The 16,975-nt window shown below is 48.9% G+C and overlaps 1 protein-coding gene across 4 annotated transcripts in view; it reads left to right on the forward strand.

Moving 5' to 3' along the window:
* Positions 1-16,975, forward strand: part of FUBP3 (far upstream element binding protein 3) — a 48,796-nt gene that overhangs the window by 17,389 nt on the left and 14,432 nt on the right. For 3 of the 4 annotated variants that reach the window (XM_039862871.1, XM_039862869.1, XM_039862872.1), the window contains exons 3-10: positions 4,983-5,016; positions 7,596-7,645; positions 8,044-8,115; positions 9,361-9,418; positions 11,447-11,609; positions 12,800-12,898; positions 15,297-15,401; positions 16,407-16,509. In XM_039862871.1, the coding sequence (XP_039718805.1) occupies positions 4,983-5,016; positions 7,596-7,645; positions 8,044-8,115; positions 9,361-9,418; positions 11,447-11,609; positions 12,800-12,898; positions 15,297-15,401; positions 16,407-16,509 (684 nt within the window). The remainder of the gene's footprint in view (positions 1-4,982; positions 5,017-7,595; positions 7,646-8,043; positions 8,116-9,360; positions 9,419-11,446; positions 11,610-12,799; positions 12,899-15,296; positions 15,402-16,406; positions 16,510-16,975) is intronic. The other variant, XM_039862870.1, reaches the window with a different exon arrangement.

The raw sequence follows: 16,975 nt of genomic DNA on the forward strand, positions 1-16,975 counted from the left end.
GTATGACTCAACTGGTCGGTTTGACAGTTGGCTTAGCCAAACTAGGTAAAATAGACGTTTTTCACACAAATGAAGGAGCCACATCTGCAGCGTTGGCGCTGCGACGGCGCCATAACTGAAGCTCCTGTACTGCACCTGTTATGGTCTTGGCAGCTTTTAACCCAGGGGAAACATTTAGATGTTGAAAGGGGATTCGTAGCTTTTTCAGCATCCTTTCAGAAAATATGTGGCCCAGAGTGACTTCCTACCCTGGCTGGGTGTTCAAATCACCCGCGGAGCTTTCAGAAACACAGCTGATAGTATAGGCTCTTTAGAAAGCTTATAAAACTAATCATGCACCTACCACGGTTACACTCCTGGGCGTTTATTCCCGAGGAAAGGAGAATCAGGTTCACACGTGAACCTACCGACAAATCTTCGTAGCAGCTTTATTTACATAGCCACAAACTGAAAACAGCCCAGAGGTCCTTCAGCAGGTGAAGGGTTAACAAACTGGTCCATCCCTCCCATGGAATACTGCTCAGCAGTAGAAAGAAACAAACAGCAACCTGGATGAATCATCTCCGGGGAGTTATGCTAAGTGCACAAAGCCAACCCCAGTGGTCACATGCTGTATGAGCCCATTTACATAACATTTTTGGAATGGAGCGTAGTGATCTCTGGGTTTAGAGGGGGCGTGGTGGCCCCTGGATGGGATGGAATAGGTCACCGCTGGAAGAAGCCCTGGGGCCTCCGCTCCTCATTGTATAGCTGAGGAAAATGAGGTCTGAGAAATGGTGTGACCGGGGCAGGTACCTGATTAGTGGCGGAAGGAAGACTTCGAGCCTGGGTCTCTCTCATAGGCCATAGTAGTATGTGCCTGAAAATGGGGCCTCCAAAGTTTGGTAGGTTAGGGTTTGAATGCCAGCTCTGCTAGATGTTAGCTGTGTGACTTTGAGTGGGTAGCTTAACCTCTCTGAACTTCCGTTTCCTCACCCATAAAATGGTGATAATACCTACTTCATGAGATTATCTTCAGGATTATAACAGGCTATTTTCAGACTTTTAAAATACGACTTAGAATGTGAGAAATACTCAGATTTCCACCAGAACTAGTTAGTACGCACATATTAAAACACCTAGAACTGAAGTAAAAGCTTGATGAAATATATACATTACTATACATGATACACTTTATTTTCTATTTCGTTGTTCACTAAAGCTGGTCATGACCCCCTAAGTTAATTTTATGACCACTGGATTAAATGAAAATAAGGCATAGTGCTGTAGATAAGTATCACAGACTTATTTTCCTCTTAATTCTGCTCCAGAGGTCGTGGGTCAGCCTTGGGGTGGGCACTCGAACCGGGAAGAGGTTCCTAAAACCTCCACATCTGTGACCAGGTCAGGTTGCTGCTCATCACAAGTTGGTGCTTTCCCTGCTGAACTCTAGGCTGCTTGGGGGCAGAGTTGACCTTGCTCACCATTTTAGCCCCAGGATCTGGCATAGTGCCCGGCACTTGAGAGGCATGCTGGTACGGAGTGCACTCACCCGTGACTGCTGAGGGCTTAGGTGTGAGTGCACCTTCCTCATGAGTAGAATGGGGACTGGTAGTCAAAGCACCTACCTCCTGGGGCACTTGTAGGACCAACTGGGTTCCTGCAGGGGAGGCCCCTGGAAGGGCACCTTGTGAAGCCAGTGGTGGTCTCTGCCACTCTCAGAAGCATATTAGACTGCAAGGGAGAGTGACATTAAGATAAACTTGAGTCTCTCCTCTCTTAAAAATAATGATTTGCAGAATTAGTCACAGATCACTTGTCTAGGGACCTTCACCTGAACTCAACATGTCAGTGTTTTGTGGCCTTGGGGCAAGAATCCCTGCCTTAAAACACAGGAGCCCTTTGAAACATCCTTGGGAGAAAAGCTTTTTAAAAGCGCTTGGAAAACTGCAAAAATCACCACAGTTAACTAAGTATGACTGACCTTAACGGGCTTGGAAAGGCCGTGGTTAGAGGCAGAGGAGGCTGGAATCCAGGCCAGGCACAGAAGGGGTGTGCTCATATCCTCTGGAAGAGGAAGGTCTGGCTTGTTTCTTTGCTTTGCCAGTCCTGCAAAAGCCACGGACATTCCCTCTCCTGCCCTCACTCCCCTGCCTCTGGTCCGCTGCTCCGTCGTGAGGTGCTGTGTGTTGTCTGCGCTGCTAACGAGGATGATTTTGTTCTTTGGGCTTTTTGGTGGGGGGAGGCGCGTGGGGCTGAACTATTGAAATAGATGCATGTTATAAAGTCTGGTATTTCCTCAGTGACATTTTACTAGCATTTCTTTTGGGGGATGAAAAATGTAGACTTTCCTCCTTACCAAAGGGGAGAAAATGTGTCCAGCCTTCCTTTTTTTTTTTCTTTCAAAAATCATTATTGAAATTGGCAGAGTATTACTCTTTAGAGAGAATTTCTCATATTGAAGCATGAATATTTTCTACGGGAGCCTCATTTTCCCGTAGCCCAGGGCTTCCCATTATACAGTGTGCGAGGTAAATGAGAGCTGCACCTGTGCGCGTTCACGCCTGCGTGCCAGCATCGGGCTAAGGTGGACTTTGGAGATGAGATGAACCGCCGTCGACCAGCATGCACCATTAAGGGGGAAATAGGGCTGATTTTTCCCGCATTTTTCCTTTTTTGCAGTAAAATGACAGCAGTTACCATTAGATTGCGCTTGATAGGTGTTCCCATACGCTCCCCTCATTTGACCCCTCTTCATCACGAAGCCTAAGCAGAGGCCCAGCGTTTGTGGCGTTGGACATTATGTTTGCTATAGGAGTGCCCAGTGCCTCTTCCCTAACTGCTGGTTTTCATTTTTAGGCACCAAATGGGAATGTTTCCAAAGGGAATGAAACTTTAAATCGCGTGTTTCAGCCTTGCGCTGCAGCATTTGTGTGGTGGGCGGGGGGTACCATTTATCCACCAACTCAGAGTTGGACCTGGGCTTGAGTTTGATTGCCTTCCTCATCCCGGCAGCCCATCCGTTTGTGGGACGATGGCGTGTGCGCTTTCATTTTCGATTGTAAGCACTTCCCCTCGTCAGCAAAGCAGTTGGCCATCAGAAATGACACCTTGCGCGCGACACCCGTGACATGTACTTGGCCAACGAGAAGGAATTTCCTTTTCTGTGATGGGCGCGGAATTTCAAACAGCTCTTGACTGGCAGCCCTCTGAATGTTCTCACGAGTCTCATGAAGTTCACGGTAGCGTCGCCCTTTACTCTCTTTCTGTGGCTTTTCTGGCTGAAGCGGCTGAAGATCATCACCCTGCGACATCTCTCACCAAACAGCACGGCGGGCCAGAACCCGAGGGCCAGCCACGTGGCCCTGTTTGGGGAACAGGCACCTCTCCTCTGCCTTCTCATCGTGTCAGGGCCCGTTAGTTCCTCTGTGGCCAGTGGATTCTTTACCCCTCAGAGAGGAGCCGTGATGGTCAGCAGGGAAGCGGAGCTGGGCCCTTCCACCGGGACAGCTAACCAAGCCCGAGGGCACGCTGCCCGCCGCCGTGCATGGCGGACGCTGCTCTCACATCCAGGGGCTGAGCGTGTGACGAGAATTCCTTTCCCGAGCTGGTAATCGTCCAGTTTTCACGTGAACACTACCTGGCCCGAGCAAGAGTGTTTGTCACATTCAAACTGGAAATGCAGAGAGAAAATTTTAAGAGTCAATGAAGAACAATTCCGTGTCCCTGAGAGAAGCAGGTTAATAGTATCTAATGTCAATATTTTGGCTGCAGACCATTATCTTGCTATCGATCTGGAAGAAACATGGTATTGACTCGGTAGCTTCGTTTACTTTTTGCTAGCATCGTTTCTCTACGCTTTTTCTTCTGTTAAAGTATCAGGATCTGGTTTCTTTTCCTTTGCCTTTTTATGACCAGTTCCTGTCCAGTCAGAAAATGACAAGGTTAAGTTCAAGCAGAAGGAAGAGCAACCGGAGTCTTATATTTCAGATGTCGAACCGTTTCACTCTTTGTTCTGGAGTTGATGTAATCATCTTCCCGCTTATCTCCTAGCTGTCCTTCTTAGAACTTCCCCCAGAGCCATATTTTTGAGTGCTCTCGTTAGCATATCGTAGGATTCATTCAGTTCCTTGGAATATGTTTAGGATGTACACTTTTTCATCGTTTGCTGACCGTGTTTCCTGGGCTGCATTTTCCAAAAGAGAAAAACACCCCAGAATCATCTGTGCTGACGGCTGGTGAAGGAGACGTTCATCAATACCTGCAAGGGGGGAAACAAACAGAAAGCAGAGCCGGGGTGCTTTTGTGGGAACGCGACTACCGAGCTGGTTTTCACACGAGAGGCCGTTTGGCACCGTGGTCTCTGTGAAACGGGCTTGAGCGGTTGCTCATCCTTAGTGTCTTAACGGACTGCTATGGTGGGTCAGCGAAGAGGCCCAAGGAGGGACGAGGCCAGATCCTCTCCGTGAGGTGTTCATGTTCTTGGGAGGATGGGGAGAATGGGGGTGGGGGAGGGGATTGGGATGCCCCGTGGCCGGCAGGAGCAGGAACATATGTGCATGGTCTCAGTGACCGCAGCTGCCGTGCATGCAGCATCCTTGCTTCCAAGCTAGGAAATCAGATCTTCTCATTTGTTTTCAAAAGAGAAAGAAGGAAGCCTCAACATCGTTACACTGAGGCTGAACCCAGAGCGGGAGGGAGGTGGGAAGTGCCAGGGATTTAGGCAAGCAGGATTTTCTCCCAGGCCTCTCAGCGTGCGGACACACAGATCAATTTCTTATCCTGCGTTCAGCTGGACACTGGGTTAGAGACTGTTGATCAAGACGTCCCCTCCTGTTTCGTATCATATAACGCATTCATTTCAGCCACTGAGCCTAAATTACTGTTTGCTTGCTTTCTGCCTTCCTCCCATACCCCTTCCATGGCAGGAACTTGTGTAAGGATGAAGTTAGTTTATCCGTGCTAATGCTTTGATTTTTCTTTTCTCTTTCTCTTTGCCACAGTAGGTAACCAGTTAGGGGCCTTGGTACATCAAAGGTAAGCAGTGGGTTATGTTTTATTATTTATTGATCATTTCTAATTGTTTATTGATCCACCATCTGTACTAGAGTGTTAGAAAGCCAGAGGTTGAGAGTGTGAAAAACCACCAGCTAGATTTCTTTAGGACTCGAGTTTTTTGTGGCCCTTTCCAAGACAATGTAAGCTTAAAGGCTAAACTAACACGAGGTATTAAAAATCGGCCATTAGTGCACGTAAACTTAAAAGACTTGTAAAACGTTGGAGCTGCTCCTTCTGTCCACATCCATTTAAGTTAAAAGAAGGGAATGAAAGTTTCCCTCCTGTTCTGATGGTTTCCTCCTCGGTGTTTTACGAATCCTTAACCTTCACTTGCAAAGATATCCTGAAGAGGCGTGAGCTGTTGGGCTTTGACAAGATACAGCTTTTGGTCCCCAAGGAGTCACAGGCCTGGGAGGCCAGAACCCTGGGTCTCCTCGCCCCTGCCATGGTGATAGGGACTTGCCAGAGAACCTCAGATGAGTGCCCAGTTGATTCCCTGCCTCGGTTTCCCCTCACAGCCTTCCCGGCGACATTGATGATTTAGAGAGATACAAAGACTGCTGGGCTTTAAAAAGACTGGTCTGTAAGGTAGGATATTTGTGGCCACAATGTTGCCCTTTAAAAAGGGTAAAATATACAGGAAACTATGCCACACCTTCTCTTTCATAGTGGATGACGTTGTATGCTATGTATCCGTTACTGTAACGTTATCCTTCAGCAACGATACAATTATATCCTTTTGTATTCTACACAAATGTTTGGGAGTTTCTAGAAATCACTAGGCATCAGTTAACCTCAAGATTTATCCTGAGTTTTTTGTTTTCTTCGTTTGCTTTGTTTTCTAATGAGTTAAAGTAATTTAAGTGAGGTTGTTAGTATTAAATGTAACTTCCCTCTAAAGCCGTAATTAGTCAGGAGTTCACTTTCCAAAATATTTATACTTTGTGCATTAGACAAGTTTCAGCCTCGCATTTAGAATAGAGCTGCCTCCCTGGAAGCCCAGAGCAGCTCGTCCTAATCCGTTTCCTCCTCAGAGTCTGCTAAAATCGTTCCTGAGGGTTGAGGAGCTGCCTGAGTTTTGTGACATTTTGTATTGTGATGGTGTCAGATGTCTTCTAGTAAATTCCCCAGTAATGTTTCTGAGAATGGGCAGTTTGCGCTGCACACGTGAGCAGCAGTCTCAGAGCTGCACAGACAGGAGCGCTGTCACCCTTCACCACGGTCAAGAAGCACATCCAGCGGGGGCCCGAGCCTCTTGCAAGAAGCGAGACGCGTTAGGCCGGCTGAGGCTTGGCAGCAGTGACCGCGGTGTTACTGATTAAGAAGCCCGGCCTTGCCTGATTTTGGGGTGAACTTGAGTATCCTTAGGCATATACACACCTGAGGATGTAAACTTTTTTTTGCTCCCATCAAAATGATACAGTGGCAGGTGCTATTTATGCTATTGCATTTCTTCTAAGTGCTGCACTTTCCCTAAAAACATGCACTTTATTCAATTCTTTCCATGATGGAGTGAAATCTGACTGTGAGATGTTTGAAATGCCTTTTTTTTTTTTTAAACTACTTGCGTTTTGCTTCCTCCTAAGGTAAATGTTTAGATTTAATCGCTTTCTGGGGTGTTGGGCAAATTGGATATTGTCCACAATACGCTATGTGGCAAATTCGAAGGTTGGTTTGAAAGAGCCAGTGCCATAGTTGTTTAAAAGAAAGAAAGAAAGCGCATGATGGATGGGGTAGCATTCAACAGAAGCACCTTGCAGAGTACCTGAGGTCATCGTTCTGTCCCGATCAATACTAATTAGGCCTCCGCTGGATGCTGGCTTCATTTGGGGGTGGGGGGGGTCTCACCCTAAAAGACAGAGATATATTAGAAGGAGGCCAGAGAGCAATATAAAATAGGGAAACAAGGAATGGTGAAGAAAAGTTGAATTCTTCTTCACCTGGGGAGGACACCAGGAAGAATTCCAAACGCTGGCGAGCCCGCAGGGATCTTTAAGTGTCCTGGGGTCGATGGCCGTTCAGTACTTAGCCAAGCTCCGCCACTTCCGAAGCTGAATGAAGAAAAGGCAGTTGTGAGAGGGTCGATGCTGAAAACCCAGAGGCTTCTTCCTCTGCTCCACAGAGACGAAGGCGTGGGCCTTTTCAGGGAGTGATTGACCAAGGGGTTCATTAGAGCAGGGGTCCCCAAACCCCGGGTCACGGACCAGTACCGGTCTGTGGCCTCTTAGGAACAGGGCCGCCCAGCAGGAGATGGGCGCCGGGAGAGCGAGCGAAGCTGCATCTGTATCTGCAGCCGCTCCCCCAGCGCCGGCATCACCGCCTCAGCTCCGCCTCAGATCCTCAGGCGTTAGAGTCTCATGGGAGCACCGGTCCCTGGGCCCGCAAAGGTTGGGGGCCACTGCTTTCAATGATGCTCTCTAGATGGTTATGGCCACGCTGGCATGATTTCTTTAAAGCCTTTGTCTTCCAACATGGCCAGTGTGGGCAATTCGGGTAACCTAAAATGGCTGCAAAATTCTTTCTTCGATATAGTTTTCCAAACTGTTCTTTGTTTTTAGGGCAGTAATAACAGAAGAGTTCAAAGTGCCTGATAAAATGGTTGGATTTAGTAAGTATCCTCTCGATACACTTCCCTTAATTCTCGTTTATTTTATTTTATTTTATTTTATTTTATTTTTACTTTTTCTCAGTGTGTCACCTGTAGTCGAATGCTTTTGCACACTGTTCTCTAGAGTCTCAGAGCGCTGCGGGTCTCTCTCCAGGCTGAGGGAATGACCGGCGCGTTGGGCCATGCCCGCCCCCCACTCTCCACCACCCCCTCCCTTCTCACTGGGCCGCAGTACCCTCTGTCTGTCTGCCGCATTTCACCTACACTGTCTGTGGGCTCCCTGAGGCCAACCGGATTTAGTGCTGCAAGCCAGGTGTGAGTGCTTGTTGAATTAAGTCACCGTGCGTGGGTAAATAGGGACGGGGGGCACATTCTGAACCCTGTTCACTTTGTTTCAGTTATCGGCAGGGGAGGTGAGCAGATTTCACGAATTCAAGCAGAATCTGGTTGCAAAATTCAGATTGCTTCAGGTAAGGGCTTCTTTTTTCATAGATCTCAGTTTGGTCGAAATCACTATTTTGCAGTTTTCCAGATTCAGTACTTTGCTTGTTGCTAGAAGTTTAGGAGTGTGGGTAAGTATATACAGTTGCTGTTTTCCTGTACCTCTGGAGCCGGACGCCCAGATGAGGGCCGGAAAGACCAGAGCAGAAGCGGGCCCAGAGACAAGGCCGCCATCCGGCCGCCTGGAGAGACCCAGGGGTCTGTGCCTGGCGTGGCCCCTCCCACGCACCTGCTGCTCTAGGACCTCTGTTTTCTGCACCAGAATGTCATGCCAGACGTAGCAGGGCCTGCAGGAGTCCTCTGGCTTTGGGGTCACTCCTGGGGACTGCTCACCACTCCCCTGGATTCAGCCATCTCTGCCCTTTGTGGAAAGAGGTCAGCTGGGGGCTCTGGCTAAATGGGCACGTGTCAGACACGGGTCAAGGCCTTGCCCAGCCAGGTCCATTCTGACTGCAGTTTGGAGAGAGACAGATTGAGGAAGAAGAGTTTTTATTTATAGTGTTAACATCTAAATTGAGCGTGGTCTCTTTCCGTAGTGGAGGAGGGGGTTTGGAGGACATTCGACTGGAGAAATGTTTGTCATTCTAAAAGATACTGTAGAATCTTGAAGGTAGTAACTAATGTTAGCTGTTTCTCTTTTTCGAGTAAGAATTTTAAGAGGCAGTATTTTTAGGAACAAAGCAAAGCGTCGTATGTGGTGTTGCAAAGTGAGATTTTCCTCTCTCGTCAAATGGCCCAGAAGCAGTTCCACGTAGTTGTCACTGATCTCTGGGAGTATTCAGCAATAACGTGTCCCAGTGTGCAGTCTGTGAAACGTCTTACCAGTGTGCCTCAGCGCTGTTTGCAGACAAGTGATGAGTAAACTACACCGCAAACGGAGACACTGAGGAACAGCGGCTTAAGTGACTCAGGCACTTACTAGCACACGAGCGGGTCAGAAACGAAGCTGAAACCGGTCATTAGGACCAGCTCACAAACCCCTGCTGTGTTCCCCCACCTCCCCCAGGGACTTGTTTCTACTTTGAGCCTCTGAGGTGGAGCAACCAGCTTAATAGCCTCTCCACGAGTGGAAGCAAACTGTCCTTTTCTGGAAGCCTGGACTTCTGGGCGGCTGGTGTAGGCACCAGCCCAAAGAGACAGTCTGTACACAGAGGCAAGGTGTACGGTTGCCTGATGCCGCCCAACACACCTCATCTTCTTGATTCTTCTTATAGAGAGTTCTGGGATTCCAGAGAGGCCCTGTGTACTTACCGGAACCCCAGAAAGTATTGAGTAAGTTTATTTTATTTACTTTTTCCTTTCACTCTTCTTCCTCCTTCCCCAAACGGGGAGCCACGGAAGGGCGAAACTGTTCCTGAACACTGTCAATCTGTGCTACAGTCTGGCCACCAACGCAGATGCTTCCGTAGAGAAGGATCTCGGAGGTTACCACACCCAGGGAGTTTTTCTGTTACCTTAAACACGCAGGTATCACCTTTTTAAAAACACTGCAGAATTTCTCAGCTGTCATAACACCTACCTCATGAACCAGGTTCTGAAGAGTATACGTTCACCCCACCTGAGCACGCTAATCACCTTCCTTACTCCTTGTTCGTACCCCCTTTACCTGAGCGGGTCTGGATCAGTAAGCCCCTCACCTGAGCACGGGGGATCCTGGCCTCAGGTCCTCTGCCTGGGCTGATCCCGTTGCCCGTGTGATATTGTGAACCCAACGAATTGACTCTTCCCGGCCATTGTGCCACTTGGGGGGCCATAGAGACCGGCCAGAGGGGGTTTGACTTTTGGGGCCCTTGTGACAGCCTTAAGACCAGCGGGGCGTTCCTGCCTGGTACACAAGTGCTCAGAGCCTCCTGCACCAGATGCAGGCCTCATAAATCCCAGAACCTCCTGGGGAAAGGGGACGTACTAACATAGCGTCTGCTGGCTTTCCTCTTCCAATCTATCGAGTGGCATCGCATTCGGGGACAGGGGTGCTAAGATTATGTCTGGCTCAATAGGTAGGGCTGTTTTATTGTTTCCATTTCTCAGGGAGTCTAGATGAGTTTAAATTCTCTTGTTCTGCCGTAACATTGCAAGCAGTGAACCAGAATAAATAACTGGCAGGTGTGCATTATAGGGCACGCGGGATGGTTCTGCTGGAGTCGAGGCGCTTTGCTTCCAACACAGGTTAATCTAGTACACAAGCAAAGTATTAGAAAGCTGCTGTGACTGAGATGATACGTGAGGCTGATTGTGTACACAAAGGCGCAAGACTGCAAAGGGCAACACCTGTTTCTCTTCCTCCTCCCTGTTCTTCTAACCGTCCTGCTTTCCGGTCTACCGAAGCGGTCGAGGCAATGGGATTATATCTTTAGGAAGAAACCATTATGCTTTCTTCGGTGCACAGTACAGCCAGCCTGTTTAGTAGCTGAATTCTTCCCTAGTACGGGAACCAAAAAATAGATCGTGGTGATTTAAAGAACTGATACTGCACATTGCAGCCAGGGAAGATTCTGGTGCAGAAAAGGAAATTGGCCCGACAGATGGCCTCTGTAGGCTGGGTTGTACTGTTTCGACATGGTGGTTCCTCTCTCCCCTACTCCCCCCCCCCACCTCCCCCACCTCCCCCCCTGCCTTCCTTCTCTAAATTACATCAGCACAAAATAGTAGCGTTACGTGCGAAACTCAAGGTCCTGAAGATCAGACACAAAAAGCGCAAAGCAGGTGTAAATGACGGCAGAGCTGCATCCAGGCACTGCCGCTTCCCCTTCCCGCCCCCGAAACCAAACCGGGGATTCGCAGCCTTAGCTTAAAAGCAGAGCAGACTGGCTGGTTATGGCGAAGAAATTGGGAGTTTGGGGCCTCAGATGACGACTACTAACCCTTGCTTTCTTCCCATCTTTCTCACTGCTCTCTCTCCTGCCTTATTTAACAAACGTCCAGTGAGTGTATACTCTCTTGGGAAGGGTTATGCTGGATTGGGGAACAGCGAGACGCAAAGGGCCCAGAGGTGGTCTCTGCCCCCAGAGCAGCTGACATCCTCCTAGGGGAAGAGACATGTTTGTAGCGTGAATACGAGACACAAGCAGAGAGCAGAGTTGAAAGGGGGCCGTGTCGGAATGTTGGTATTGTGTGTGTTTTAAATCCCAGCCCAGTGGCGTGGCGGATGGCAGAGGCCTCCCGGGTTGTGGGGGCAGGAGCTGGAGCTGGATGGAGGGCAGCCTTGACTCCTTCGTGCTTTCCCTGGTGCTGTTTCCCTTTCGTGGGTACCCGGAGCGTTCATTTAATGCCAGTTCCCTTGTGGTTTTTTTCCCTCCCAAGACAAGCCAAACGGCTCCTGGGGCAGATTGTGGACCGCTGTCGGAACGGACCTGGCTTCCACAATGACATAGATGGCAACAGCACCGTCCAAGAGATCCTCATCCCGGCGTCTAAAGTGGGTCTGGTCATCGGCAAAGGAGGAGAAACGATAAAGCAGTTGCAGGTGCGTGAGCCCCAGCCGGTGGGCTTCGTCCCCCGGCGTCCTGGGCTGGGAGGGCGTATCGTGACTCCCAGCTCATTCCATGGTTCCTCCATTCGACAGCTGTGTCCTGGAAGTTCACTGTGCCCAGGCCTCGTGCCAGCTACGATGCCAGTTCTGGGTCCACGTGAACTTGTAGTGACCATTGTGGCAGTGAAGCTCCGTTACCATCAAATGACAGCATCTCAGATAAGGATGCTGTGTCCAGAGCCAGGGGCTCTGAGCCAGCAGCGCTCCCCCTCCTTAGCCGTGCATCTGAAATGTGCTCACGTGCGTTTCAAAGGCCCCAGGTCCGTGTCCATAAAGGTGGGGCAGAGCCGGCCTCGCTCTTGTGATGGGGCCGAGGTCATGCCGCTTGCGTGAGACCCTCAGCACAGAACTCGCTACTGAGCGAGTGCTTCGTGAGCGTTAGCGTCCGTTGGCTCCGGAATCCGTCACCTGAGATGCGTGGGGCCGGACGTGTCCTGGGGTCGAACGCCCTCAGCAGGTTCCATGCCCGTGTGTGATCTGAACCCTGGCCACAAAACAGTCACACGCAGTAGGGGCCACAAGTGCCCGCTCACTTGAGTTCAGGTTGGTTTTATGCCAAATTAGTTACGAACAAACTTTTATTGCAGAGCTTTTGGGCTTTGGAAGTTGCAGGTCAGGGGTTGTGACCTGCCTCTTGTGCTCCTCCCAGCCCAGTCCTCGGACTGTAGAAGGCCCTCGAAGAGTTCAAGGTTCGGACTCCCAGCAGACACGTTTTGGCCCCACCCATCAGCTCCGGACAGCTCTTGGGCAGCTTCCTGGCGGAGCCCCCTTCGCCCAAGGCGTGGCGCGCTCGTGTCACTCGCTGTGCGTTCACGCTCACGTGACATCGGGGGACTCGGCCCCGTGCCCGCCTTTCATAAAAATAGCTCGTTAACGTTCTAGAGACTGGAAAAGGAGGAGCATCTGGGAAACGATTTTCTGTGTCCCATTTGGACGCTGTCTAGCTCGGCCTTTCCACCCGCATTCTCAGAGGCCAGCTTCGTGGGCCGGGTCCAAGGGCAGTGCCCTGTCGTAGGTGGGACTGCCTTACTGTGGATGTGACCCGACCCCTTGAAGCTTCTCGTGCTCGCCTGCGTTCTCCTCCGTGACAGTGAGGCCTGTACCGCTGTGTGTGCCCCCCACAGGAGCGGACAGGTGTGAAAATGGTCATGATCCAGGACGGCCCGTTGCCTACGGGAGCGGACAAGCCTCTTCGCATCACTGGAGACCCGTTCAAAGTACAGGTAGGAGAGGAATTGGGTCAGGCAGGTCCTGGGGGTGGGGGTGCCACTTGGTAGTAATTCGTACAGCTTTTATGTCCTGCAAGAAATTAAAAACTGGATGTTCATTTAAGGTAAGCCATTTTTCCAGACCAAGTTTTACGATGGAATCTAGGTGTGTGTCACCCAGTACCACACATGGCTATTTAATTAATTCGGATTAAGTAAAAATGGAGTTTCTAATTTACGCTGGCCATGTTTTGAGTGCTCAGGAGCCATACGAGGTGGTGGCTGCTGTCACGGGCAGTGCACCCAGTGCATGTCCCTAACTGCAGAAGATTTCATTGGGTGGCATAGCACAGTCACGTGCAGTTTTTTGATTTTTGTTGATCTACGGTCGGCTCAGATGCGGGCTTTGTTGGCTTTTATTTGCTTGTTCTCTCTTGGCCATTTTTACAAGACCTCCAGCTGGAGCGGGAGACAAGCAAGGTGCGCGCACCACACAAGGCATACGTGTGTCCTCCTAGCAAGTGACCTGTGCCCTGAGCTCCCAGGCACAGAGGACAGCCCTAGTTGCTGAGAGCAGTAGGGGCCTTAGTTTTAAGTCCCCCGGGGTGGTTCCGCCCTCCAGCTCCTGCCGTTTGCTGGAATGTGAGTGCGCCGTGGGTGTGGGGTTGTGTCCGTTGCTGTGAATTTGCTTCCTGTGTTTTTTCTGCCTGCCTGCTTTTGCCGCTTTTAGAGTGGCTCCAAGGTGACCGCTCCCCAGGGTGACCGCTCCTTGGTCAGCAACAGGTATTTCTCTAGGAGCTTTGGGCTTTGATGTGTGGAGGGCAAAATATTTCCCCCAATTCTTAACTGTCGTTTGGCTGAACTCAGATCCACATCATTGTTGTTTTTTCAAGGTACATGTGTAAAACAATGGTTTCAAAACAGGATTGAGGGCCAGTGATTAAAATGACTTCTTTCCGTGGGCCCCAGTCAGCGATGCACCCCCTCGCTCACCTCCTGCAGGCCAGGGGCCCCCAAGCACCTCCCCCGCTAGCGTTTCTAGCCCCCGAATGTGAACGGGTGGGCTTTTTAAAACAGGTCTCGTCTTTCCTCGCTTGGCTCACCAGTCCAGCTGCAGCCTCCACGGCTGTGACATCACGGAACCCAGAGGGAGGAGCCGGGGACTGCGTGCCAGACGACGGACGCTCGCCTCCCCGCGGCACCCCCCCACTTGCCTTCTCTCTTGGAACCTTTGGTTTTTTTCTTTGGCAGAAAAAATACCCGAGCAAAGAGCTTATTTCATTCATGTGTCATGAACTTGCAGGAAAATAATTAGAATGAAAAATTTTCAGCGTGTGGGTTGTTTTTTTGTTTGTTTAATTTTAAAGCTGTGTATTCCACAGATTTTACTTGGGAGAAGCTATCCGTTGTATTTTGTGTAAATTGTAGTTTGGTTTGGTTTTTTCCTCTCCCTAACTTTTTATTATGAAAAACTTCATACAGAAAAGTCAAAAAGATAGAGCAGACCCCTGGATGCCCTCACCCTACTTATCGTTTTGCCATTTGTGTGTGTGTGGTTTTATTTTTTGACTTAACCACATATAAGTAAGTGACAGATAGTCTGACTCCATCCCGAAAACCTACAGTATATATCTCCTCAGAATAAGAACTTTCTTCACAAAACCAGGTCTGAGGAAATAACAGTAATCCTATGACGTCGTCTTCGGCCAGTCCACCTTCAGATCTCCCCAAACATCCTAAGGCTTTAACTGCTGCTGGGGGTTGGGGGTTATTTTGGTTTGGGCTGGGTTTTCCAGAACCAGGACTCAGCCACGCTGAGTTGTCGTGTATGGTGCTCCTCAGTGCAGAGTCCTGTGGGCCGGTCCCAGTGTGGGCAGGAAGGACTGACCGCAGTGCGTCCCTTGGGCAGAGGAGGCGAATGTGCCTTGGGACAGTCGCAGGTAGTCCTGATCATTGGAATATGTGACCTCAGTTCTGGAAGGCACTTTGGGCTCCCGGGCCGCCTTTTCCTTTTACGTCTCTGGAGCCCCTCTGTGATGGCACCTTGGCGATGTCTCCCACCGGAGCTCTGAGAAAACCCTCCCCTCACTAGAGAGAACACGTGTCGGAAACACCTCGGGGTGACCCAGCACAAATGTGCTGACCCTACTGTGGCTTAAAAGAGGGCAGACGCTTAGCTGGGTGGACATTGTGGGCAATGTCAAGAACACGTCGTTGAAGACTGATCTGTCCGACCCGCGCCAGCAGCCTGCCTCTCCCACGTAATGACAAGGTGATAACTCTTATCCCACAGCTGAGCAACTTCCGAGTCTTCTAGCCCAAAGCAAGAGGGTTTGGTCTCAGAAAAGACCTGGTGTCACGTCTTCTTCCAGGATTTCGTTTTCCACAATGTCTTTTATCTGTGTTTCTGCAGCAAGCAAGAGAAATGGTATTAGAGATCATTCGAGAAAAGGACCAAGCAGACTTTCGAGGCATCCGCAGCGACTTCACCTCCCGAATGGGAGGAGGCAGTATAGAGGTGCGTTGGAGTTACAGGTTTGTGGGCAGATGAGGCGAGGCCGAAGGGGGTAGGGCACGTGTCTCTTGGCTCTTGAACCTTGAGCAAGTTATTTAACTTGCGTCACATCTGTGAAACCCTATGAATGTGCTCGCTCCCGGGGTGGATGTGAGGACAGATGGGGACCGTCAGCCGCATGCTTTTTAGGGCACGGTCTGGTTTCGAGGATTTGCGTCAGCTCATCCTGCTACCCAGGTGAACAAAGTCCAGGTTTTCTTGGTGATTGTGTTGTGATCTTATCAAACTTGGAAGCCAGATTTATTGAGGAGGTGACCAAAATTGGTCCTTTAGGATGAAGTTTTGGTACATGCTACAGCATGGATGGGCCTTGCAAACATCCTTACTAGTAAAATAAGCCAGATACAGAAGAAGAAATATTGCACGATTCCACTTATACCTAGAACAGGCAAATTCATAGACATAGAAAATAAAATAAAGGTTACCAGCTGCTGGGGAAGGGAGTTACTGTTCCATAGATCGTTTTTATTGGGGACGATGGAAAGGTATAAATATCCGGGGTGGTTGCACAGCATTGTAAATGTATTTAATGCCACCGGGTTGTATACTTATGAATGGATCACGTGGTAAATGTGTATATTTTACCCCGTGAAAAACATGAAAAAAAAATTTGAAAGGACCACTCGTGACTGTGTATAGTATATTTATGCTTATTTCGTAGACTTTGGAAGATAAATTTGTCTATTTTCATCTTTTATATCTATAAGATTTATTCTTGCTTTCATTTTTACAACTGTTTTGATCAAATCTCAGACTCACTGGATACATTTCATGGACAAGAATGCAGTCATTAACAGTATTTTTCTGAAGAGGAAAAAAATACACTTTATTATATCATTTCCAGGAATGTACTAAAAAAGCAAGTTCTTAAAAAAAGAGTGTGCATGTCCTTTAAGAAGAGATAGGTTTGTAAAAAGCTCTGATGAGGTTTTGTTTCTCTGTGTTTAGGTGTCAGTGCCTAGGTTTGCTGTTGGAATTGTAATAGGAAGAAATGGGGAAATGATCAAAAAGATCCAGAATGATGCCGGTGTGAGGATTCAGTTCAAACCAGGTTGGTTTCGATGAATTTTCAAGAATCCTTAACATTACGAAGAATTAGAAAACACCTTACAATACAAAGACTTTGTAATTAACCCACTTAGATGATCTTTTCCCTCCCTCCCTCCCTTCCTGTGAGGCGTGCACTTGGTCCCCCTTATCCTGTCAGAACACTCTAGCCGGAGGTTTCCAGGGCTTTTTTCCCCCCACTTAGACAAGTAAAATTGAAAAAATCAATATAGCGTTAAGCAGCTTTTAATTTTGCCCAGTCAAGACTTAAAATCTTTGCTTTCGTAAAATTAAAGATAACTTAAAACCATAAAAGAAGGACAAACGTCTTAGAATAAAGGACAGTTCTTTAAATTTTATAAATTTACCTTCATAAGCGAAGTTGTCTCCAGTGTCTTTGTTTTTCTCATTTCTCTGAAGATGGGAAAAAACATCACGATGGGCTCATTTTTGGAAAATATTGCCACAGT

This window comes from Pteropus medius, unplaced genomic scaffold (assembly GCF_902729225.1).
Source record: "Pteropus medius unplaced genomic scaffold, Ma_sr-lr_union100, whole genome shotgun sequence".
Taxonomy (NCBI): Eukaryota; Metazoa; Chordata; class Mammalia; order Chiroptera; family Pteropodidae; genus Pteropus; species Pteropus medius.